General features: G+C 38.0%; 1 protein-coding gene across 2 annotated transcripts; it reads right to left on the minus strand.

Annotated features, from left to right (window-relative positions):
• LOC135468330 (solute carrier family 45 member 3-like) lies at window positions 1-27,822 on the minus strand. 2 transcript variants are annotated; one of them, XM_064746524.1, is made up of 3 exons: window positions 27,751-27,822; window positions 6,062-7,714; window positions 1-4,900 (listed from the first exon to the last, which is right to left on the minus strand). In XM_064746524.1, the coding sequence occupies exons 2-3, from the start codon at window positions 7,622-7,624 to the stop codon at window positions 4,556-4,558; spliced, it is 1,908 nt and encodes a 635-aa protein (XP_064602594.1). In that variant the 5' UTR covers window positions 7,625-7,714; window positions 27,751-27,822; the 3' UTR covers window positions 1-4,555. The 2 variants fall into 2 exon arrangements, with proteins under 2 accessions (XP_064602594.1, XP_064602595.1); XM_064746525.1 differs by lacking the exon at window positions 27,751-27,822 and adding an exon at window positions 18,597-18,743.
• Between the last annotated feature and the right edge of the window lie 56 nt (window positions 27,823-27,878).

Raw genomic sequence — 27,878 nt, forward strand, 5'->3', positions numbered from 1 at the left:
ACAGGGATAAAATAATGTCTGCAATGTTATCAATTCTCTGATATACATGCATAAATTAATGTCTCAGGAAAACCGTTAAAACCAAACAACCATGCTAAATCTATGTGAAATTCGCACATTTATATCCAAGTAGATAATACCACGGATCAGAACTATGACCTTGAAACATACACTGGTTAAATCTACAATTACCAGTAGATCTAAAAGTATACAGAAAATGGATGATCGGTCTAAATGTGCGGTACATATATATTTTTTGTACCAAAACATTTACAGGAGTCTAAATTAAATAAATAAAACAGGTATATATGTAAATAAAAGCACAAATGCATATAAACCATGCATATATATCTATGCCACAGTATCAACATATTCAACAAGTCCAAGAACAACCAAAACAAAGCAATATATAATTCAGCCAACTGCAAACAAGATTGCAAATTAATATAAACCACTACAAAGAAAAGACCTCTAATATGTCGTATCAAATGCAGTATAGCAGATTGGACGTCTTACACTGCAATTGCCATAAAAACCAGAGTACTAATATGTATGCTGTACAATAAAGCAAAGAACATACAAATCTAAAACCCCTCTGAAGTTTAGATGCAAGTAGAAAAAATAAATGAATAATGCTTGAGAGAAAATAGTTATAAATGCATACCAAAATGCTTGAGAGAAAATAGATGTAAGTGTATACAAGTAAACACTTACAATGTAACCCACATCTATATGTAACTCAAGACAATTGATATGTTATTGCCTGCTTTGACTCAAACAAGCAGAATATATGTTAATATATAACAGATGATAACTGGTCAAGTTTGGCACGTGAAGACAATTAAATTATTTGACAAGTGGTTTAAAATTATAACTTAAGCCAAAATATCTTCCAACAGATAAAACCTACAACATAATACAATGGTTTTTTAAAGGTCTTTTCTTAGAAAAACTGATCTGCAGCAAAGTAACTATACTATTCAGAGATACGCACACAACATACATGTACCATAATATTGCTTTTTGATGTCTTCAGCTAAATTTCTGACCCTGGATTCACTGTCAATGTGTTAAATAAGCAAAATAAGTATATGTACATATAGGAAATAGGACAGAGCATTGCCTGCAGTGTTGCATCCTGAAATAGGACCCAGAGGAAGGAATGCATTAAATATTGTAGTCCGTGAAGTGTTCAATAGGCTATTCTGACACAGATTTAAGACTACAGGCAATGTTGTAATCAGATGGAGTGTACAACAGTCTATCCTGAAATAGGACAAATAATACAGACTCCAGTTTTGCAGTCAGACGGAGTGTTCAATACACTATCTTATAGTCACTACAGACACAGAGTTATGACTCTAGTATTACAGTCCATGAAGTGTTCAATAGGTTACCTCAGATAGGACACAGTGTAATGACTCCCATATTGCAGTCTGTGAAGTGTTCAACAAATTATCTTCCAAAAGGACAGAGTAATAACTCCCATATTGCAGTCTGTGAAGTGTTCAACAAATTATCTTCCAAAAGGACAGGGTAATGACTCCTATATTGCAGTCTGTGAAGTGTTCAATAGGCTATATTAAAACTGGACACTAAGTAAAGACTCCAGTGTGGCTGTCTATGAAGTGTTCAATAACTTATCTTGAAACAGGATGTGTAATAACACCTATGTGAATGGACATGTGTTCAATAGGCTATCTTTAAATAGAACATGAGAGTAAGGACTCCAGCATTGCAGTCTGTTAAGTGTTCAAAAGGCTATCTTTAAATAGAACATGAGAGTAAGGACTCCAGCATTGCAGTCTGTTAAGTGTTCAAAAGGCTATCTTGAAATAGGACATTGAGTAAATGACACCTATGTTTTACTCAGTGGAGTGTTCAATAGGATATTGTAAAATAAGACAGAGTGCAATGACTCCAATGTGAACACAGTGTTAAATACAGTGTTCACAGTGTTCAATAGGCTATCCTGCACAAGAACACATTTATGGTAACAAAGAACTTACATACATATAAAGTTTTGTTGTGAAGAGACATGAACACATCCAACATGTGGAACAAATTCTTATCCGACATTCTGTGGCACATATACTCAGTGCAAGTTAAAGAGCGTACAGTAGTTAATGACATGGAAGTTAATAAAATTTAGCGAGCTCACCGACAATGGAAGACGACTCTGAAATGGTAGCTAATTTCAACGTGCACATAGTTTTTTAAGTATAAAGTAATACTTTGAAGTACCAGATTTTAGACTACCAAATGGATCAACATATTCAGATTAAAAATTCAAAGCATTCTGATAACATGAAGATGTGCTAAAACAAGCAAAAATACTTAAGCACAAAACTAGACATGGACAACTTCATAACATTTCCAGAATGATCTGTTCAACCATTTTCTTTGCTCTACTGTGAATCATACCTTCAGTTTGAAATATGTGGACTCTTTATTCACAACAGAATGGACATGTGGACTCTTTAATTCACAACAGAATGGACAGTTGGACTCTTTAATTCACAACAGAATGGACATGTGGACTATTTATTCACAACAGAATGGGCATGTAGACTCTTTATTCACAACAGAATGGACCTGTAAAAGTTGTGAATGCATTTCTTACATAATACTGTAGTTACAGTAATGGTTGTGAGAGAACATTGTGCAGTATCAAGGCACTGATACAATGAGACTTTCAAAATGTTTATAGATTAAAAAGCTACAGCATGTGTCAAAGATGTTGAGCCACAAAATCTACTAACAAAAATTCTCTTTGGTTATAAAACCATCAACGGTTAGCTTTCTTAAAAAATGAGACTAAGATCAAAATATCTCACCCTGTTGCTGTTGTAATGTTTGTATTTGTGAAACAATAATTGTAAACATATATGTACAATAGTAGTATGTCAAACTGCACATTTTATATCATTAACAGCTGTATATCTCTGTTTTGATATGTCAATCGTAAGAACCTGGAATATGTATTGGTCCAGACCCCTTGGCTAAGCCACCTGTCTAGTGATTCATGTACACACACTTATCAATTCAAACTTAAATCTTCATCCTATTCAACCACTAAAGCACTTTTTCAGTGGAATTTATGTGCACAATTAAATTGAAAATGACCCTAAAATTGATTTGCTCCTGTCATTAAAAACATAGGCTTCATAAAAATGTGCAAATTATTTCTACACACCCCATAGTTCTCTCAGAATGTTTCAAAATATTCCAAATGTTAAAAAATTAGGGTAATCTTTCTGACTGATAAGATAACATTTGTTGGAATCCTTTCAAATGGAAATGTTCCAATGTTTTCCATAGAAGTACATCTTGTCAACAAAAGTTTTTGTTGAGAGTGCAAATGCAACAATACTGAGTTACATTACATTAGGATGCAGGCAGACATATTTTGCCACCTGTAAGTGGCCTATTAAGAGAAGATAGCTGACTGAGTTGTGCACCCTGATTGTTTCTCATTGGTTGGCAGCTGTTTTTTTTATGTCAGTGACTGATTCATTTCCCTGTACATAATAGTCCCTGTTTTGAATTTGAACAATAATTTCAATACTGTTTGGTTACGCTTAACTCACAAGCCTTCAATGATACTTGTTCCCATAGTATGATGGCCACATAGCTAGAAATGGTAGGCCTACATGTACACTAGAACCATGTATGTGTGATTTTTGTTTTTTTCTCTGTATTTGTTTGAAACACTAAAAGCTTGAAAAATAATGTTGTCTGAAGCAAAGTATGTAATTTCTTCATAGAAAGGACATATAGCAGCAATGATGGATTTGATTTTTATGCACCAGCAGTATCTCTCTTCCACCAAAATTGACTCATTATCAAAAACCTTGGAGGAACAGTAGTTTGTTTTACTGCAAGTAAACTTCTTTGACTTGAGTGCATCACTGATGAGGGTGCATAGTGACCAGTACATTTTAGGGGGATGTTACTTCTCAAAGTATTACGTATTTCACACATTAAGATGTTCTAGTGGTTCTAGTGAATGTTCTTTATAATCAGGTCTTTTTAATCAAATCAGGTTATCGCCCACTGAGACACTATAAAATGACATCTTCTGGGGGATAAATCTGCATCAATGATCAAAACGTCAGTGAGAAGCTTTATTGAATGTAAAGCTTAAATTTGCCTCTAAAAGCAAAAATATTTTTAAATGCGAAAGGGAGATAACTGCTCTTATCGAGCATGCTAATATGTTAAATTAAACTTTAGGTACAGCATGTTTCTGTAAATTAAGAGCCTTTGGACCATCTTCAACTTAAAAAAAAATGTATATAATGCTTGTACAAAGTATAAAATATAAAATGCGTATAGTCATGTTAAAATATTATAAGCCGTAACTTAGGACAATATCACAATAAATTTGCAATAAGCTTCAGCCATGTATAGTTACAGTCAACTATAAACTAGCTAAAAGTTTCATCCTTTATGTATGTCTACATGAATATCACATTTACATATACACCACTAAAACAGAAAACCAGCTGGTTTCCAATGGTTTCTGTGTTCTTTGCTCCTGGGATATCTGAGGTTAACAGTTGTTAGAAATTGACATCTGAAAAGCTTGCTGGTCCTGGTCAGAAACTGTCACTAACTTTTGATGTCTGTCGCGGATCAGCGAGATCACCTCCTGCTTGTCAGTGAGGATTCGCTGTAGCAGAACACAGGCCAGAATCCCCATCACAGCAGCCGTCACCATGTACGCCACGGCCGATCCCGTGTAATGCACAATGTATCCCATCACAGCCGACAAGGCCACTTCGGCGGAGAAGTAAGCACTGTCCAACAAGGCCATGTCACCCGCTATCCCACGATTCCTCAGCTTGCTGTTACGTTCGGAAGGTGACAAGTGTGGAGAAGCGTCGAAGAAATACACCTGCAAATAAGAAGCATGTACATGTAATTATGAGTCACTGAAATCTCATCAAAACACACCATCGTAATAAGGAATTACCATAACACACGTCTGAATTTTTATATAATATTTTGCATTTCATCAATTCCGTTTACTTTCTCAGAGGTTAGCACCATACTCAAGGATTTTTCTTTTATATGATGGCGGTCATATGTGCTTTGTATACAGACACCATGCTACAGAATGCTGGGGAAGAGAGTTTATTATCCTTTCAGGTTTTGATCCATTTATTTATTTATTTGTTTATTTGATTGGTGTTTTACACCGTACCCATGAATATTTCACTGGTCAAGTTTTAAGACTGCCTAGAGTAAATCACCACCTTCTACAAGGTTGGGGACAACACTCATAGCAGCCACTGCAGAGATAATGTAATTCTTCAACCTTTTCGCATGTGTCCTACATGTATTCTGTTTGCATATTCTCAATGTATTATTCTGTGCAGGCTGAAAAAATTATACTTTTTGTCAAGCCCTGAAATCGACCAACTCAGCTGGTGCAGTTTTGTCTTCAAATTCAAATGAAAAAGGTCCATAAATACCATACAAAATGTTTGAGACCTGAAATCGGGTCCGAATGACAACTGATCAGTTCAATGTAACAAACAATCCTTTGGGGTGAATATTTTAAGTTTACTCTTCATTGATATATATATATATATATGTGTGTGTGTGTGTGTGTGTGTGTGTGTGTGTGTGTGTGTGTGTGTGTGTGTGTGTGTGTGTGTGTGCGTGTGTGTGCGTGCATGTGTGTGTGCATGTGTGTGCGTGTGTGCGTGTGTGTGCGTGTGTGATCATATCAATTTTCCTAAACCTTCAGCTTAACATTAATGTACCTGTTAATGCAACTTTCACGTATCATAATGTACAAAAAAAAAAAAATTATTTAATTCCCCATTTTTCAGGTACTGAGGAATTGATGAAGACATCTGTTATACCTGTACTTTATGCAAATCTATTTTTCATCAGTTATCATTTTAAATAGGTCTGTTATCGTAGACATCCTCAGCAGAGCACACTGTCAAATTTTACAGAAATTTTCACCATATGTACTAATTATTTTCAATTCAATTCAACCGAGGGGAGTTATCACAAATACACATGTGGAATTTTTCTAACCTACCTCCTTGTCAGAATGGAACTCTGTCACTAGAGTGAACGGTATAATGGTGATACAAGCGTACCCAAATCCTGTGAGGGACGCCATTAGTGTCACCAGGGTAATGCTCTGCAGAAACACCATACAAAACATGGCCACTGTGAAAATGGTCATGCCAAACACCAAGGTTCTACGTGGTCCAAAACGCTCGGACAGGCGTTCCACAAATGGGGCGAATACTGCTGATACAATACAGTGGAAGAGCAAACCCCAGCTGCCCATTCTCACTCCCTGATCATAGAGGTCCCGCTCGTTGGAATTCTCCGGGGCATTGGGCCGGCCACCATACACCACCTGTCCCATGAAGTCTGTGTAGAAGAAGTTAAAGCCCATGACAGCAGTCCAGCAGCAAAAGTCTGCAATTACCAAATTTTTCAACACCACAGGCATGTCCCAAAAATGTTTCATTCTTGAAGGGAGATAGCTCACTATAATCTGTTGTATGGATCTACAGCGGCCTCGAAAAAACATCACCAGTCTTGACCTAAAGTTAAGATCACAGTGTCTTGTAAATATATTACAAACAGGTTTTATAGTCACAACGGACTTCAGCATGTCGCTTACTGAGTTTGTCCTTTCAAAATGTTTTCTGTGCGGTATTTTGGTTTGAACAGACGACGCATTCTCAGAAACAGAAGAGTTACTGCTGGTCTCATAACCAGACTCATGCTGACCAGTGTTAACCTCTGGGGGTATAAGTGTCTCACCGTCTAATTTAGACATCAGATGACAACTGTCTGGTATCGAGATGACAGGTTTCTCTTCCGCAATGAGTAATGTCGCTAACATTGTAATACTGAAAAGCACAATAAGTAGAGAAAATGCAGACTGTTCTTGTGATGAAAAATAAAGGCCAAGCGAGCTGGTTTTCCAGTTAATGGCAGTGATGAAGTAGCCCAGGCATCCACCGAGACTAATCATCACAGAATAGACTGTAAAGATGCTGTCCTGTTGACTGGTACCTTTGGAGGCATCTGACAGAAGAGCTTCACATGGATTAAGGCAGGCCTGTGTTGTGAAATCTAGTAACACAACCCCAAAACACAACAACAGAACTCCAAACGTTCGTCCCATTCCCTCCATTCCGAAGACTCGCTCCGTCAAAATCTGTGCATAGGGTATCACAAGCAGGGAAAGAATACAACCTAAGCTGAGCGCCAGTATAAAAGGTCTTCGTCTGCCGTAAGAACTTCGGCACTGGTCGCTGGCTTTACCAATAGCAGGCACAAAGAACAGTCCGAGAAGAGGCCCGAAACCAATGACAAAACTCATCCTCGACTCGCTGAGTCCGGCCTTCAGAAGTAGTGGAGGGATGTAGGTGAAACCCGCCGAGGCACAAAACTCCAGGCCACAGACCACAGCATTCAACAACACCATCTGTAGGAGGGACAGGGAGGGTTTCTTGTAAGCCATAGCCACCACCTGCCCTCCTTCGCCACCATCAGACCTTACCAGGGGCAGGGTATCCATGGTGGAGTCTTGTCGGTTAACTTTGGCCCTATTCACCACCACTGATGTGGTTTCCATTTAGCAGGATTGTGCCAGTCACAGTCGGTGTGTGTTCCATCACCTCTGTCCTGCCTCATCTTGGACAAGACTACTCAGATATCCTTTAATCTGAAAACAATATGTAAACCACAGTTCATTTCAGGTGTTTCAAACAGTCAAAGTAAAACATTATTCTCATTTTATAACATTTGATGCAAGTAAATTCAGACTGATTTTTGGTGGGAGGGGGTTGGGAGTGGAGTGTTGTCAACAAAAAAATTGTCTTAACACCTGGAATTCAGACAAGTTTGTAAGTATAGGCAAATAGGCTGCTAACATCAGGCGATCTGACAAGATACAATCACATTTAAAATAAATAAAACTGTCAAATATCTCCACTTACCTTGAACCTACGAGCTAAAAAATGTCTCCAAGATTAATTCCAGAAAATATTATTTTCGGCAAATGACCTCATCAGAATCAACAGATTGTGTAATCAATTCAGTCTAATCTTGACAACAATTAACCAAACTACATGTGGGTAGGGTCAGCACCATGAAACACAGCCATCTCTTAATTGGTACAGACTACTTGGCACACTGGTACATGCACAGTCTTGTTTGTCTTTCAAAAACAAATGGCTTACTACTTTGGTTTGAGATTAGACCCCAAGCTGTATAATAAGACCAGTGCAAGTGTTCTTCACCGAGTCCAGACAGGCACCCCTAGGTTTTCCTGCGGTGCTATACACTGAAGACAGCAGGTCTCAGAATGCGGACGATAGTATCATCACCACTTCCTCCCTACAATGCTGCATCTCAACCTACACAATACACATTTGTGACAGTGGTATATACGTGCATTGAGCAGGAAGTGCTCTGGTAAGATACTAACTCACACTTCCAGGCTGCATGTTTACATGTGCATCCCACACCACATCATTCAAACTGCTTTTGTATGGCCGCAGAGGGAACATGGGTACACTAATGTAACACACCGTTAGAATCTAAAATCAGAGAAACACTGTTTCTGTTTCTTTACATCACGGTACCCACATGTGATTGACAGATCAGCTGTGACAGTGTGGAGAAGGCAAAATCCAGCTTCAGAGACAATCTGAACTTACATGTAACTTGTATCTGTCTGCATGGTGGTTTGTCAGGTTAGATGTGAGATGTCAGGTCATGATTTCATAGCTGGTTGTCAAAGTGTGGGCGACAGTGCCATAGGAAAGGTGGTAAAGAGAGTAAGGGACAGTGCGCTAGTCAGGTATGACAGAGAAAGTGACAGTGTCACCCTGTTGTGACAAGAGTTTGAAGTGACCATGTAGCGACCAGGTGTCACAAAGTTTGTGATGAATCTTCTCACATACAGACACGCGCGCGCACACCCCCACACAAACACGCGCGTTCTGGGATGGTGTCAGGAAACGTCCTGCAAACACAACAAACAAGGTAGCAATACAGCCACTGTCAAAGTTTAAATCGTTGTCAGATGACTAAAAAATTGTCAAGTACAAAATTAAAACCCCAAGCACTCAAAGTTTAAAAGAAGAAAAAAAATATGGTTTTTATGCCCCTAAATCACAGCTCATATGTTTCCCAAGCAAACAGCTATACATATCATGAGGCACAACATTGCCATGTACCTGGAACAACCAACGCAGTGCTCGCTAAAATGGATGCACCACGTTACGATGGTTGAACACCTAGTACTATAAATAGACAAAATCCACTACCATGTACATATACATGTAGGCCTGTGCATGTTCCTTACTTCTTCAACCTTTTCAACCAACTCTGCAAGTAATATTTTGAACTACATTGTATGGGGTGTAGAGAAATAATTTGCACAGTTTTACAAAGCCTCTTCAATGACACAAACAAATCATTTCAGTGTCATTTCACTATACTGTTATAGTGTCACCATTACCATGGTTTTACACAGATAGGTGGGGTGGTTTTCATCCAGAGAACACCAGTAGCTCACCTGATCGAGCACTTTGTAAAACTGCATAATGTTTAAGAGACACATTGAAATGCTTACCTCTAAACCAAAATAAAGTAGAATGATACTGTCATACACAGATATTATCCTCAGATGTTCATATATTCAAGGATATTGTCCGTGTGAAATACAGAACTTTTATTCACGATGTGTCTTCAGCTAGGCCATTTCGCTGTATACATGTAAAGCATTATCATACCACGTACCTCAATGGGGATAACTAGTCAAATAAAAATAATAATCATTATTATTACACATGTAGATGTTTAGAAGATATAAAAGAATACCTGTACAGAAATATTCAGTGAAATTGGTTCAATACTTTAGTAGGAATTGCATGGACAAAATCTGTGTACATTAAAATCCATCACTGCACTAAGTACCCGAATCACCGATTGTAGTTAAACTTAAGTATGCACAAGTTTAGATGATAGGGAAGATGCATGTTAAGTTTCATGGAAATAGGTTCAGAACTTTAGGAAGAGTTGCATGGACAAAATGGGTCCTGAACTGAGGTAATAATGAAACTTCCCTAATTGCCATTAAATTTAAGCAAGCACACGTCCAGAGGATAGGCAAGATATACACGTTGGAATATAGTCAGTTTCATCAAAATCAGCGCAGTATTTTGGAAGGAGATGCATGGACAAAATGGTGTCTGCAGACAGACACAAGGACAGACGGTGATTCCAGTATACTCTCCCGAACTTTGTTAACAGTGGTATAAATATTAAGAAAAAAACAAAAATGAAAAGTTTTACCTTGAGTTGTATGAATGTTCACTAAATTGTACACATCAACACTGACACTGATCCCCCACTCTCACAATACCTCTCCTTACTTCCTACAGGCCAGCTAAAACTAGAACTGAAAATTTTTAAAACCTACCCTTGAGTTGATAAATATATATACATGCGTGTACAGGTTCATGAACATATATGTATCCCATTTCCTAACTAGAATACACTATAAATAAAATACTTGTATATTTAGGTAATATGAGATGTCCCCGAAGTTCATGAATTTGGAGAGCATGAATACATGGGCGTGGCTGTGAACCAGTTGACCTACCACGTACAAATTCAGTAGCGCCAACAGATCTACAGAAATATGTACATGTATGTATGATATCCCTTCAACCATGTATAATCTCCCATGTGCACTGTACAACTTGGATTTCTGTTAGAAGACAGGTTTATAAATTACACGCAACATGCTATGCAATTTAAAGAGAAAAATACACGAAATTTAATATCTGAATGTACAGATTGCTTAATTCAATGTAAATTAAGCTGTTGTTGCAAAAATTTATGTACATATACAATACTGAATCTATTTTCCAGCTAGGAAACTATCACAATGAGTTGAGACTATGCCAGAGTATTTCTATACCTTGGCTTGTATATGTCCACGTCATTTCGAATTAATGCAGTGCTCAGCTTTGTCTGCCCTGCCATAGGCTTAAGCATAAGTAGTTAAGCTTGAAGAAAACCATGATTCTCTGCTTTGTTTTATGTTTACAATGATGCAATGACATCAGGACTCCTAAATCTTCAACCTTAAAGTTGGAAGGATCATTTTCCAAACTGTCACACAAGAAGATGAATATTACCAATCATGATCACTACTGTTGTGAAGAGGCCAACTAGATCTCTCAAGCAATGCTGACGTATGGACAATCTTTCTGTTATGCCATAGCATTACAATTTCGTTTCACTGAGAATAAGGAATGACAAGTGAGAGGCCATTTTGCTCAAATGATCATTACTGCGTAAAAACAGAAGCATCAACTGTGGTAATTTCTGAATGTGCACCAGTGGGCTATTAGAGGGAAAATACAGAAAATTCAGTGTGAATAACTTAGTTCACAGATTTACAATCAGTCTCCATTTTGGTTGATGGCTGGTATATGAATGTCTGTATCTGTGCATAGTTCTGCTATAGGTCACTTTAATATGTTTAAAGCATATAAACATGTAGTTTTATGAAATTCTGTGTATACACATACTGAGTCAGAAGATAATTACCCTGCTTCACTGCAGCGATAAAGAAGTATTATCTACACTTACATGAACACATGTGTCTATGTACGCTTTAGAGTTTACACCAATATATGTGTCCAGTCATTTTTATCTTGAGCAGCCTGCCTTTCTTCCATGAGCAATCCATGCCCTTCATACATTATTGTACTGTGAGTGTACAGTAACATGTAAGAGTTCAACTACAAAACCAGCTTTGGAGTCATTACATTCAGTTCTCCGAGTTATGACTGCTTGTGTTTACAGGTCCATACATGTACAGCCATAGGCATCCATGTATAGCCATAGGCATATAGTACATGTAAAACCATAAGCTAGAATACATGTACAACCATAGGCATCCATGTAAAGCCATAGGCATACATGTACAACCATAGGCATCCATGTACAGCCATAGGCATATAGTACATGTAAAACCATAAGCTAGAATACATGTACAACCATAGGCATCCATGTAAAGCCATAGGCATACATGTACAGCCATAGGCATCCATGTACAGCCATAGGCATATAGTACATGTAAAACCATAAGCTAGAATACATGTACAACCATAGGCATCCATGTAAAGCCATAGGTATCCATGTACAACCATAGGCATCCATGTACAACCATAGGCATCCATGCACATCCATAGGCATACATGTACAGCCATAGGCATCCATGTACAACCATAGGCATACAGTACATGTACAACGATACGCTAGAATACATGTACAACCATAGGCATCCATGTAAAGCCGTAGGCATCCATGTACATCCATGGGCATCCGTGTACAACCATAGGCATCCATGTACAGCCATAGGCATCCATGTACAGCCATAGGCATCCATGTACAGCCATAGGCATCCATGCACAGCCATAGGCATACATGCACAACCATAGGCATCCATGTACAACCATAGGCATACATGTACAGCCATAGGCATACATGTACATCCACAGGTATCCATGTACAGCCATAAGCATACATGTGCCACCATAGGCATCCATGTACAACTATAGGCATCCATGTACAACCATAGGCATTCATGTACAACCATACGCATACATGTACAACCACAGGCATCCATGTACAGCTAGGGGCATCCATGTACAGCGACAGGCATCATGTACAGCAACAGGCATACATGTACAGCCACAGGCATACATGCACAACCACAGGCATACACGTACAACCACAGGCATCCATGTACAACCATAGGCATCCATGTACAACCATAGGCATCCATGTACAACCATAGGCATACATGTACAACTATAGGCATCCATGTACAACTATAGGCATCCATGTACAGCCATAGGCACCCATGTACAACCACAGGCATACATGCACAGCCACAGGCATACATGTACAACCAAAGGCATACATGTACAACCATAGGCATCCATGTACAACCATAGGCATCCATGTACAGCCATAGGCATCCATGTAAAATCAAAGGCATACATGTACAGCCACAGGCATACATGTACAACCACAGGCATCCATGTACAACCATAGGCATCCATGTACAATCACAGGCATCCATGTACAGCCACAGGCATACATGTACAGCCATAGGCACACATGTGCGTACAGACGACATGCGGTCTTTTCAGAATGTCAAGGCCAGGCAATCATTGATTATTGTCCAAAAACTTGTTTGAAATCATGTATGTGTATGACCAACTCCCCCTGGAGCCACAAGCTGTTGACTCAGGTACTGCTGTGAGTATTGACAGAATAACCTTAATGCCTTAATCCATTGATGATACAATGTGCATGTATGTATGGCTTGGTGTTATACGTCATACTTAACAATTTTTCAGTCAATAAATATTTCTTCAGATAATTTTTTTTACTCATACTACTGTATTGTAGCCATCTGTATATATAAAAAACACTTCACAACTGTAACTGTGATTAAAGTTGTACTCAAGAATTTTTCATTCATGTGATGGGGGTCAGGCTTACAGTTTATAGTTGGGTTGATATCAATCAATCAAAAAGATTTCACCTTAGTTAATAATTATATGTTCAAACCAACTGTAGGGTCTACTCTGGTGAACTACACAGACAGCCTAGTGCAATCAGTAAGGCAGCTGACACACAGCCAGATTTTTGCACCTCTGACCTTGATATGTCAGTAGGGCCGCACCGCATCGCCTCCCTTGAAATCACTTTCCCACTTAAATAGCGCTTTTTTAAGAGCAAGCTGTGGTCAGGTGAAACATTCGAAAATGGTAAATTGCCAGTTTTGAAGTTAACAGGTTAAAGTGGCATAAACTAGATGGAGACCTATCTTGAAGACAAATTTTAATTTTGTAAAGCCATTTGGAAAGAATAAACGTTTTAAGCCATTTGAAGGAAATTTAAAAATTTCCCAACAAAAGGCATGTACTCGTACAACCAACAACAGACAGCTTCCGCAAACTCTGGTATGCAAACTCAACTTAAGCTGAAAAAAATCTACCTCATTTAACATCTCTTGTCAATCCTCTGTCTCACAGTGCATGACTGATGTCACGTATTTCTACATTCTATTACCTAGAAAACAGTATAGCAACTTCGTGACAAACCTTATACATAATGCATGCTACAAAACCCTAGGTCCCACTTCTCGGAGTTTCGTGTCACAAAAACTAAAACTAATCTTGCGATACATCACAACTGCTATTGCATAGTAAGGGAGGTAATTCAGAGCCATATTGGGTTGACATGTTGAGGAAAAAACACCACACAAATGTATATATTAGCACACTGCAAATATAACATAGACAGATTAGAACATGTCTCTAAGAGGAAAATGTTCATTTTAAAAATATCATAATGCAGTATTGTCCATCTTGAGATATGGCCATAAAATCAGTATACAGCTGAAATAACAGTTCAATCAATGAAACTGCCACAGTACATGTATACTGTACATGTAGCTATATAGTGAATATTTACTTATTTCTTTGATTGGTGTTTTACGCCGTACTCAAGAATATTTCACTTATACGAAGGTGGCCAGCATTATGGTGTGAGGAGCTATATAGTGAATACATTGGCCTCGAATGTTGTAATAATTCAGATATGTATGTACAGGTATTTTACTAGTTTTTGATTACTGTACTGTAATCAACGTTGCTATAAACTCTGAAAATATGATCACTACAATACCAATGTCAACAGTGAGAATACCATATCATTGGTACATGTAACTCAAAACACTATGACCAGTCAAAGAACTGATATACATTGACCTATCTCATTTAACTCCTGATTATTTAAAATTAAATCAGTATTCACATGGTCTGCGAACGCTACTGTTTACAGATCACGGGGATTATCTCAGCTTTTATCTAATGTACTTGTTCAGACTCGCAATAACTTGTATTGAACTACACATCTGGCTGTATCCCTGGTCATAATTGAAAATTTGCATACTATTTACTGATACTTGATTTTTTGATTGTTTAATGCCATATCTCGAGATCTGCTTGTTTAGAATCATTTCACAACTGAGTTAAAAGCATGAACACATAACGATGCACGATCAACCATGCATGCGTCGTTGACTACCGACTGTCCCCAAGGTTATTTAATCAACAGAGAGAGCAGGGTAACTGGATACTGTCCACGCTCTCCTCTCATACCATATTAACATTCCAGGTTACATTCTAACATGCTATAAGCATGTATACATATGATTCTTGAATAAATATTTTAATGCTTGTCCCAATCCTCATTCATATGGATACCCTCACCTTAATAAATTAATTACACACAAAATTAAGAACAATCCAAATCCTGCACGAGTGAAGTGAAAAACAGATTACTGCAGTTAACATGTATACTAAAGTATGGTAATTCATCATTGGTGAATCTATACATAATGTATATGAAGAGGCATGGATTATACATGTAGATACCAATATCCTCTCTCTTGAATATTACTCAATATGCAAATGTGACATCTGAAAATCAATCACGATACTGCGGTGAAGTACAGGCACCCGTACATTCTCAGCGTCGAGAAGAACTGACATAGTGCAGCTCAGATGGATATCTTTGAGAACAAGGAAAGATCTTTCTATGAGAACTTAAATGATTACCCGTCTTGTTGTCTGGATTAAAGCATGGAACTCAACAAATATACATGTATATTGATATACATATATACATTTATATAACCCTGTGCTTCTGATCCCTTTGTCTGCCTGTTATACTTTATTGGAGTCAAAAGTTCCAATAGTTTAAACAGATCCATTCAAAATGACATCTGTTAAAATGAATGGTCATAAAAAGTCTTCCATAATAAGCTAATTTCTTGCTTTATGGTAAAAGTTGACGTAAGATCTGAGTCAAAGCTGTTTTTTCCTTAGGTCTTCATAGCAAATAAATCAAAAATAACAAACAAACTGGGAACAAACGCATTTAAACATGATGATCATCATTAATTAAAGTACATGTACAAGAAGGCATTTGGCAAAGTGGTTAGAGTGCTAGTGCAACACAATGCCTTAGGATCCTCTCACCAATGTGGTTGCTGTGAGTTCAAGTCCAGCTCATGGTCCTATGTACATCTATGAAGGTTTGCCAGAAACCTGCGGATGGTTCATAGTCATGGGTTTCCCATGGGCTCTGCCTGGTTTTCTTCTTCCATATCATTGTGTAATGAAATATTCTTTAGCACTGCGTAAAACACCATTCAAATAAATAAATATATAATGAACTAGAGGGCAGTTAATTTGCTACTCGCAGCTAACAGGAGAGGCAGCAAGTGTAGTGAGTGATGGCACAGTAAGTACCATCACATTAGGGCTTACCCAGTGAGACTTACCTCAGAAGTGTGCTAACATTGTCCAAATGTGCCTGGTCATGACCCAGTCACATCCCCTGTTCAGCTGTATCCACTTAACCAACAAATAATGGCACATGCATGTTTTAAAGTGCCATTGGCATGCTTTTTAGAATATCAAAACAACATCATCTGATGAAATCTAAAACTAACATATTATGCATACATGAGATGTATATTGTTTTTGCTTTAATAAGTGGCATCTGTAATGGGTTTATATGAGAAGCCATCTTGTTGAGCTTGAAGGTCTGTACAGCATGCTATGGTACGTCACTCTATACATTTCTCGACTGAGACTTGAGTACGAAGTCAGGGTGTTCATACTTACATCCTATTTTAGACTACAAATGCATATTGTCTGTGAGTTTTTTTTCTTTAATATATTTTTTTTTATTTATTTTACTTATGTGAATTTGTGCATGGCTCACTGTGTGTGATAAATCAAAAGGTGAACGGTTTGGTAGTACTTATAATTGGTCCTTATTTTTATTACAGTAGAGTTGACTAACTGTAAATATGAACCTACCAAGTACATGCAGCATATCTCTGATCTCAATTTTGTCAGAAAAAAAAAAACAAAAAAGAAATTTTCTGAATTTGGACACCTGAATCCTGTCACTCAACAGAGGAAGCAACAGTTTATGACAGCATTCTGATACACTGGGTGAGTCCCAGGCAAACTATTACAAACCTTTGAATTACTATGAGATGAATGCGTCAATGTTCGCCAACTTTACACCTTCAGCCACACAGAATCCTAGCCTCTAGTATCTCAGATGCTATGTAAAATGTTCCCATATGGTACATCAATGCCACATGCATCTGTTTTGCCTTAAGCAGGTTACATGTATAGAATCAAAGTAATAAATGACACAGTGCCCAGGATCATCTGCGGGAGGACACTCAAACTCGAACAATTCAAAAAAAATAACCCCCCAAAAAGGCCAAACATGATGTACATCTAAATACATGCGTTTTCCAACAAAGAATGCTTTTCTTGTTAAAAATTGCTTCATACTGATCCCTTATCCCAATTAAAATATATCGCATAGGCAAATAAACTGAGCTTTAATGTATTACTGTATTAAACCTAAAGTCTACCTTTTGTCTGATCGATTCATGCATTCACCTGTTCTAGGTCCACTTTTTGTAAACTTTAATTACTCTCTTAGCAAAAAAACTGGAGTGTTACCATCAAAATTATCATTAAGCCTTTATGTGCTGTTGAAAGTGCATTCTGACTGGCCAAACTTTAGGTGAAAAACAGTATTATACTATATTACCTGTACTCTGTGGAATTAATTTATTGGTTTAACATTAAAATGTGTCTATTGTATAAGCAAAAAGTGTAAGAATATTTAGAGAAGAAAAAACCACATGTACACATACACGTTCATGTGTATATAAATTAACATGTAATTCTGACTTTTCCACTTTACCTTCCTTAATAACATAACTGTTAGCCTTACCTCCATACCTGCGGGTGGACGGTACAGCATCTTCTAGACAATATGTGCACATGTATACAGAAGTACACAGTTTCTGAGTGAAAGAAAGAAATACTGGATGCTGAGAGTTCAATGTGGAACATGGGATCTGATGCAGAATGCCGATGGGCTGTGCTGAAGGGTCTTCGCTGTGACCATGTTAACAATGAGCACAACTCCACAGGTAGTCTACTGTTTCAAGTCAATCTGCCAGGTAGGCGAATCTTATGATCCACAGCTGGTTATAACCTATAAGGTGTACATTATCATTTATGGATCTACCAGCAGCTGTGTCACACAGGCTACAGGTATCGAGTCCTGTGAGGGACCTGAGGTCTGGACCCCTTATTGGTCTGTACCCTCAGCCAGTGACAGATGGACACAGTGGGTGGTCCTTAGCAAGTCTCTACAACCTCCCACTATACCTTTCCCTTTTCCACTGCGTCTGTCACCAACATGGTGTTAAACTGCAAAATTTAAATTTATTTGCTATTAAATTTGCCCACTAAGTTCTAAATTTAATAGCATAAATCACCACGTAGCCTACGTGTACACGTATCAGCTACGATGACATGACTGGACACAAATCAATACTTAGCTTCAATGTGCGTTCATACTTAAATCATGTTTATACACCACACAACACTTACCTCTGACATAAAACTTTGTAATAAGCTCTAGATATGGCTTGCAGCAGGCACTATGTTCATGGTTTCAAACATCTGTCCCTCACAGATTTTACCACATACATTTTAAACATACCTTCATCTACATCAACAATTATTGAACAGCTGACTTGTGCATTACATCATGCATTTCTTAATAGTCCGTGTACATGTACAACTGCACACTGGGTTCCAGGTAACACAGCACTAGTATTGTATAGTAGCCAAAGCTACGGATATTTCATTTGAGATGTGTAAACAATATAGGGTTACTGTTTGGTTTAAAGCTACACCATGACTACTGTTATTATGGTCTCCATTTGCCTCAACAACAGACAACCAATGTCACACAATTTATAAGGGTACCAAGAGGTCAGCAGAAACAGAAGAATACTGGAGTGGTAGGGAATATACAGCTAGGCCCCAGTAACCTTATTCTTGACAAGCAGACATAACTGCATCGTAACCTTTGATGACCTGAAAACGTAAACACTTTACTCATAAATGCAACTGAAACCAGTAGGCCTGTACAAGTAAGTGACTGTGCTCTGTAGGTTGAATGGTCTGCCAATGCTCTGGCATTTACTAGTCCATGTGGAGATTAACTCAGTTTGTAGAGTTTAAATCATACATGAGGTGACGTCCTCTTCAAAAGGATGTAAATAGCTTCCTGGTACTGCTGTTGTGGCAGTAAGGCATTCAGGACTGTTGACGTGATCTTACATGAAGTTTTATATGGATAATAAGAATCAGAGCCTGGAAAAAAGGACTGCCATTCTCTGGGCACCAGACTACCCTACTCGCTTTAAGTCGAAACAGCAGAAGGTAAACTTGAGCAGACAGATCAATTTTCACTAGGCACTTGACTACCTGATTGGCTTTAAGTCGAAACAGCAGAAGGTAAACTTGAGCCGACAGATCAATTTTCCACTAGGCACTTGACTACCTGATTGGCTTTAAGTCCAAACAGAAGAAGCTAAACTTGAGCAGACAGATCAATTTTCCAACATACAATAATTTCAGGTTTATATTTTAGGAATACATGTACTTCTCAAAATATGGCATATAACTGATGATTTTGTAATTCAGTCCCATACATGAAATATCAGGCAGGTAATTTTCACTTCAATGTTTGCTTTACTGACTTAACTGTTGTGTCAAAACTGTTTACAGTAAAGCTTTGCTTGAAACCAAGGGAGTCGTACACGTACAACTTACAAGTGTGTCCATTTGGAAATGAGTCTGTAACCGGTATATGGATTGGACATTTCCATCTATTGACAGTTCCCTGTAAGGCATCTCTCCCCTATGGAACAACCCCCTCCAACATTTCCCAATGGACATTTCCCCTATCTGGACAATCCTCCACATGGACATCCCCCCCCCCCCATATGGACAATCCCCAACATGGACATTTCCCTCATATGGACAATACCCACATGGCCATTTTCCCCCATATGGACAATCCCCCACATGGACATTTCACCATATGGATAATTCCCCCATATGGACATTTTCCCCCATATGGACATTTTCCCCCACATGGACATCTTCCCCCATATGGACAACCCCCCACATGGACATTTCCCCCATATGGACAATCCCCCACATGGACATTTCCCCCAAATGAACAATCCCCCAAATGGACATTTCCCCATGTGGATAATTCCACTAGGACATTTCCCCTATGGACATTTCCCCCAAATGGACAACCCCTCACATGGACATTTCCCCCAAATGGATAATTCCACTAGGACATTTCCCCTTATAAATATTACCAAATATAAATTCGTTTTATAAATGTAATCTTGAGGCTTATGCATGACTGTTGATTTCACTGTCTTATAAAAATTCGACTGTAACTGGTATTAGTGACACTGAGAAAGACTGGATACTACCACTATTGGGGATTAAAAACGAAGACTAGCTTTTGATCATCCCAACAAGCCGACCACTTCATGAGATGGTAGCATACTAATTATGACATTTACACCATGTTACTCACATTATTAATTAAGTTGTTTAGCCTATCTTTTTTGCCATGAATTTTATGTTGTGCAAATATGTGATGCATGGAATACATGTTTATTAGCGGGGAATACTTCAATATGTCCAATGGGAAAAGATGGAATTGACCATCAGGAGAGAGGATAGACCTTGCACACAAAACAGCCTGCTGACAAGTGGACACAGTGAAGTAAACCAGCACTGCTAAACCATAACATCTAGAGTGACAAGAGCCTGAGTACAGAATCAACAGATGCCAGATTTCATCTGTGCCACATGTGTAGTCAAACCACCCTACATGCAGCTTTAACACAGGATGTTGTTCTAACAAATATTTCCTCATAACCTAACAAAATTGCCTGCTGCAGGAGTGGGGGAAGAGAGTACTTCCTCTGCATTTCCTCTTAACTTTTAACAGAGCAGACCTCAGTGTTCTCCACCCAGCCAACAACACCTTATATGTAGACATGCCATGAACATTATATGTAGTTAACAAAGGTATAAAGAAAGAAACTCTTGCATCAAGTCACAGCCAAAAAGCTCAGCTGTCAATAATATATCAATACATGGTGTAATTTTTTCAGAGACGGTATATATGTTGTTCAGAGTTCAGGAACATGCAAGAATTTTCATAACCATGCAAAAACCTTTTTTGGTTTTATTTTATATGGTTCCAATCAACGGTTTTGCATGTGTGCACTAAGTAACGGCAAAAGGCCGCCTCTGAATTACCTCCCTTGTCACACAACATCAGTTATGACATAACACAAGATTAGCTTTCAGGTGTTAAACTACGACCATTGGATATCGCCTGCCGAAGTTTGCAGTATGAATGTTTTATCACAAAAATACCAACTCTATTCTAGACATGAAACTGAAAAACATGACATCAGCCATTCAGAGTCGCAGAAATGTTCAGAGATCAGACTTACATGTCTGACCCACATGGCCCCAGGAGCCAATGCGGTCACTTTGAGTCCAGCTCATGCTGGTTTAATCTTTGGCCATACGTGGGAAGGTCTGCCAGCAACCTGCAGATGGTCGTGGGTTTCCCCTGGACTTCATCCACCATGATGCTGGCCGTCGTCGTATAAGTGAAATATTCTTGAGTGCAGCGTAAAACACCAATCAAACAAATAAATAAATAAACAAATAAAGTCAGTGATTTGCAGTTTGAAGATTTTAATTTCCCCCACTTGGCTTAAAAAATTATTTACAGTTCATAATGAGCTTTTCAAATTCTTTTACAAAAATAAAATCTGCTTAAAATGTAAAACTTCTATTAGTTTGTAATGCGTTAACTTCGAAAATCTCCATTAGTCATATCAGACGTCCCACCTAACCACAGCTTGATGGTCAAAATGTGCAATTTAAATGGGAGAGTAACCTCAATTTAAAAAAAATACAGCACACAGTATTAGTATACCACATAAAGGTAACACAACACTATATAGGTCATACATATGAAGCCAAAAAAACCTATATATACTATGAACTCGTATATTATAACTGAAAGTAATCAATAAATGTGTTCAATATTTTGCACAGCTGGTGACAACAAGCAACAATTTCAAAATTATATTGATCGTCCTCATAAACAATATTCATCGAAAAGTAGCATAAAATAAAGAGTGTGGTTTTTTAAAAAAATGAAAAGAAAAGTATGCCGAAATAAATAAAAAAAATAAAAAAAGAAAAGAAAAATTCAATTAGGCATATTTAATATATACTTTAATAGCCCATATTCATATTTTCTGTCAGGGCTTGAGAATATTTGGCAATGATGTCATCGGTGAGCATACTTGAAATGCAGGACCAGCCTAGCACACTCCATTTGAGCTCTTCCCCCAACAAAGTTGTTTTGACAGCTATCATTATTGACGTCACCAAAGCAGGCTGACTACTGGGGCGTAGGAAAACTGTACTTAAAGTCATTTTTTACACCCCGAGAAAAATGCTGACAAGCTTTTTGTAATTTCATATGTTACTGTAATTCTTCAACCTTTTTCGCAAATTTGCAAGGTGTTTATTCATGCATATTCTGAAGGAATTTTCCTGTGATGAAGCCCTGAAACTGACCAATCCAACCAATGTAGTTTTGTCTTGACAAAAATGTGCAAAAATTGCACTGAAAGTTGCTCTATCAAACGTAAAAAGGTTGAGGAATAAGGGTAGGCCACACCCTAAAACTGAGATTAAAAAATTAAAACCAAACATTTCATGTATTCTTTAATTACTGCATTTCATGTACATGTGTAACTTGATATATGAGGTACATGTACACAGCTTGTAGTTTTAAAGATAATGAACTATGTGTACCTCAAATGATAAACAAATTTATCACTTCCATAAATTCTAATCACTCCTCAGAACTTTATAATGATCATAAGTCCATGCTTAAAGTGTTCGTCATAAGAAAGTCGTTATATGTACATGTACCTCGGAAGTCGGTCATGCCCTGTGCGTTGCCATGCTGTTGCTGTGTGGGATGGGGGCTGATAATGAAACTGATAACGTACACCTTAGTAGTGGCCTCGTACTTCAACTTGGCTCATGACTTTTGATCCAACTGATATTGAGCAGATAACAACTGCAAAATGAACTCTCTTCAGGACATTGTTGCAATAACTGACCTTTTCTATGAGTATTTTAAAAATATTTTTTGTGCTTGCCGTATTGCAAGGTCGTCGTTTTGCTAATACACTTTATTACATAACTACCAGCTAGACATCAGTGACGAGGGCCGTATTTAGAACCATTTTAGTTCTGGTTCCTAAACTGTTTGGGCCCCAAACTGCATGTAATCAAGCTGTATTAAAACTAACAAGTACATGTAAATATGATGGTTTACGAATAAAACATTTTCACACAAATCGTTGCCTTTCCTATAAAAATTTCTTGATGCATGTTGTCACAATGTCACCTTTAAAATTTGGGGTCAGAACCTTCAATTTTTTTCTAGATTTGGCCCTGGTAACCATGGTGCATGAAAGTTTGTTGAAGGCCATAATTTCTAGATTTGGCCCTGGTAACCATGGTGCATGAAAGTTTGTTGAAGGCCATAACAATGCCAACAGAGAATAATGCCCATGTTTCTGTGGGATTTTCCAGATTACTATGCAATAACATGTAGGTCCCTTAACTGAAGAACCAGACCACGAAAAAAAAAAAAGCAAAAACCAGTCTAGCGATATTGGTAGCCTGAAAAAGCTTTTCCGTTTTACTTATCTTTAAATGATAAGTGTCAGTGGTGATTGATTTTACTGATATGCATTCTTTGTTCAAAGACTCAATCTGCCAGGGTCTGGAATGTAACTATAACTATAATTTTTTTTGGAAAAATCTGTCATGGTCAAATAGGCAATGTAGGTTCAGTTGCGATCACATAAGGCCATCATTAAAAAAAAATTCTGTTGAGGCTAACATAACCCTATCAGGGCTCATGGGTCAATAGGTAAAAGTTTTTCCGACTATTATATCAGAGATAGGGGAATGGAAAAGAAATAAACGCTGAGAGAAAAATAAAGAAGAAAAATTCCATCAAAAGCCATTCAAAAACTTTGAAGTGGCTAAACTGGAGATTTTTGGCATAAAATTCATATTCGGTAATAAAATAGAATTTTCTCTGTTTACTAAAAAACGTCAACTTATTGCCTTTCAGTAAATATCACTTTGACATGTAATGGATATATAGTATTAAAATGATTTGGAATTTGAGCTATTATGTCATCCACTTCATAAATTTTAAAATCTTAATTATTACTCCCACGTTCTTCCCACCATAATGCTCTCCTCTGTCTTGTACGTTAAATATTTTTGGGTACAGCATAAAATACCAATAAAATGTATACATGTAAATTTTAAAATACACTTTGAATGGTAACATATGCACAGATGAAGCTGGCATTTTGTGAAAGGTAAATTGACCGATCGATGGCTACGCCTCCTGAATTATCTCTAGCCAATCAGAAAACACGCTAAAAATACCTCACAGCATGGGAAGATGGCAAACAAAATAGCGAAAATAACTAATATCTGCAAAAAGTCCATAAAAATAGACAAATCTGATAAATCATAAAACCTGACAACCAAAACTGCAAAGCCGCACCCTTTGTGCTAATCATACAGTGGATATCGATATCATGAGGTAATAACAAATTCTGAATCCTTTGGCGGCTAATTACTATGTTCAGCAGCCTACAGTAGACAGGGAAACTGAAAACACAAGGTTGTACGGCGTAAAATACTAATCAAATAAATAAATAAATAAAAGCACAAGGCTGTTTGGTCTTCATGTATATGTTTCAATTCGGAGAGCTTACTACAACACAAGCAGACAAAACCGGAGCACACAGATTGCTAGATATTTATCCAACTGTCCGATCAGAATACACTGTTTGTATATACAGGTATAGAGGAAATGTATTTACAATGCTGCTTCACTGAAAGGCCATTCTGAAGACAGAGTACACAAGACTGGATCACAGTATGATGACACAACTGGATACAGCAGACTTGTTGCCAAAGAACAGATAAACAGTACAATTTTTCAAGATATGTACATATAGTTCATGTAGTAACCAATTTAGTCCAGTAAAGCGATAATATTTTCACCCGTCCCCAATTAAGCAAATAAGGTAGATAGTTATATGAAACTGGCTGGATACTAACTAATGTACATGTAATTAAGTGACAACTACTTTATCATCTACATACATACATGTATCAACTCAGACACACAGAAAAACCTAATGACCAATTAGCAGAAAAATTAATCAAGTAATCACACTAATCATGCTACATCACAAGTGTATTTTCATTGGAGTAAAAGAACCTTATGGTAAAACTAACTTTTGCTTTACAACATGTACGGTATGCTGGTTACTACAAAGATTTAAAAAATTTTTTCTGAGTAAAAGATAACTAACACTTCTTCTCAAACTGATTAGGTGAGAAAATTTGCAGAAATCTATAAATGGATAATGACTCTGTAGGTCAACAGCCAAACAATATGTGGATTTTACTAAGAATACATATAGAAACAGTCAGAGCATAATGGAGCACTGCGAGTGCTTCAGTGGGATCTCCAGGGCCTCTGTGGCTCAGTTGGTTAGGGCGCTAGTGCAGCGTAATGACTCAGGAGTCTCTCAACAATGCAGTTGCTGTGAGCTCAAGTCCAGCTCATATGGGCTTCCTCTTCGGCCATAAGTGGGAAGGTCTGTCAGCAGCCTGCGGATGGTCGTGGGTTTTCCCCCGGCTCCGCCCGGTTTCCTCCCACCATAATGCTGGCCGCCGCTGTATAAGTGAAATATTCTTGAGTACGGCGTAAAACACCTATCAAATAAATAAATAAATCAAATAAATACATAAATCAGTGGGATCTCACCTTCTGCCAGATTAAAGCACAGCCAGTTGGTAGTGCTAGACAATAAAGGCTATTTGGCTTTGTCACAGTATCAAATTTATGATGGTGTGGGTGATATCCTGGGCAAATGCTGTTGTTTAAGGTGTGTAGTCTTTATTGGATTATCATCACCAAATTTTGTGTGGCGATTGGAGGGGAGGTTAGTAAAGTGGTTATTCGGGCCGTCAAATGTGTCCCACCATTGAGACAACATGCTGAATACAACATATTCTGGCCCTGAATGACTCCAACTCCTTTTCTTATACTGGCCTAGCGTCCTTGGAGTATTGACACTAACAGTATTAATTTCGCATTCAATGAAGATCCAGGCCAATTGTCTTTGTTATCGAAAAAGTTTCACGTAACTAAAAGACACCAACCTAAAGACCTGCTTTCTGCACCCACCACTCTGTCACCAAATATCCCTAATTGATTTAGCATAGATTTATTATAGCCATGAAGGATTCCACAGTACACAATTCTCGGCCACTGCCGCCATTTTCCCACAACTCCACGATGAAGCAGGACATGCGTTTAGCTGCTAGAGATTGCAGCAGAGGCCGAGGCGAGTGCCACTGAGGCCTTCATGGTTATAATAAGTCTACTCTAAGGCGAGTAGGGGCATATGGTGGTGGTGGTGTGGTGGTGCAGAAAGCAGGTAGTTAGGTTGGTGTCTTTTTAGACCTGTTTGTAACAAAGACAATTTGCCTGGACCCTTGTTGAGTACAAAATTAATACCAAACAAAATGAGACCTACATTGTCGTTTAAGTTAAATTCATTCATCTGTCATATTTGTAGGACACGGTAAGTATGGCCGCCAAACATCAACAAGAGTCAACCACCCAGATTCTAAAATTTGTCTGCACCAGCGCTTTTGATTTTCAGCACCTTATGACACACAATCATAATTAATCTTTTGAACAGAGTTTTCTTTCTATGTGATTACTAACCATATGAGCTCAGTGTCAGAGATGTGATGGAGTTCAGCGTGGAGGTATCCCAGCCATATACAGTGGGCCAATAACAGCAATGGTATTGGTTAACAAGGGTACAAAATGCCAAAAACCATAGATTCTTCTTTTACTTTTACTGCGAAGTGTTTTAATAACCTTTCCTTATTTATGTAAAGGTGAAATGTCAGGATTTTCATCACTGATAATAGTGACATTTCGCCTTTGGTTACACTAAGTGTGTCAACTACAGTAGGCCTATATAGAACCTGAATGTTGATAACAGATCACTTATTAATTTGTCTCACTGAGGTTATATGTAGGCCTATACACTACGTTCAGTATTAGGCTTTGCCTATTTCATATTACTGTTAGCGTCCTGACTTCAACGATGTTTAGCCAGTATAAGAATGGAGTTGGAGTCTTTCGGGGCTAGGTGTATCCACAAAGGCCTACTCCTCAACGAATAGTCAGTGTACTCGGAGTCTTGGACTATGACATCTATTAATCTGGTATATCGGCAGCTGTAAAGACTATGTCGCTATAACCCCAGAATCCCTCCTTATCCACATAACTGTCCTGTATCAGTAGACAAAGTTAACCATGCCCATTCTTGTCAGGGTTAGGAATATCACTGCGTGTTCAAATTTCGTCCGCCCCCAACATAGAGGCCTAATAGTAATAGCAAACAGGTTCTAAAGCAGAGCGCCTTTAGTCTAACTTTACAAATATGTAATTTATCAAGAATATTTCCACTTTACAAGCTCTTAGTCTTACCCTTCATGGCTATGCGTCAGGAGAAGTTTGTGTCCACGTTTTCCGTCACCTTTATCCAACGGCTCCGTTTTGACAACAGGGCCACCTCTCAACCCAGTGCAAAATAACCACGCACTCGCTGACCCTTA

This window comes from Liolophura sinensis, chromosome 6, assembly GCF_032854445.1.
Source record: "Liolophura sinensis isolate JHLJ2023 chromosome 6, CUHK_Ljap_v2, whole genome shotgun sequence".
Lineage (NCBI taxonomy): Eukaryota > Metazoa > Mollusca > Polyplacophora > Chitonida > Chitonidae > Liolophura > Liolophura sinensis.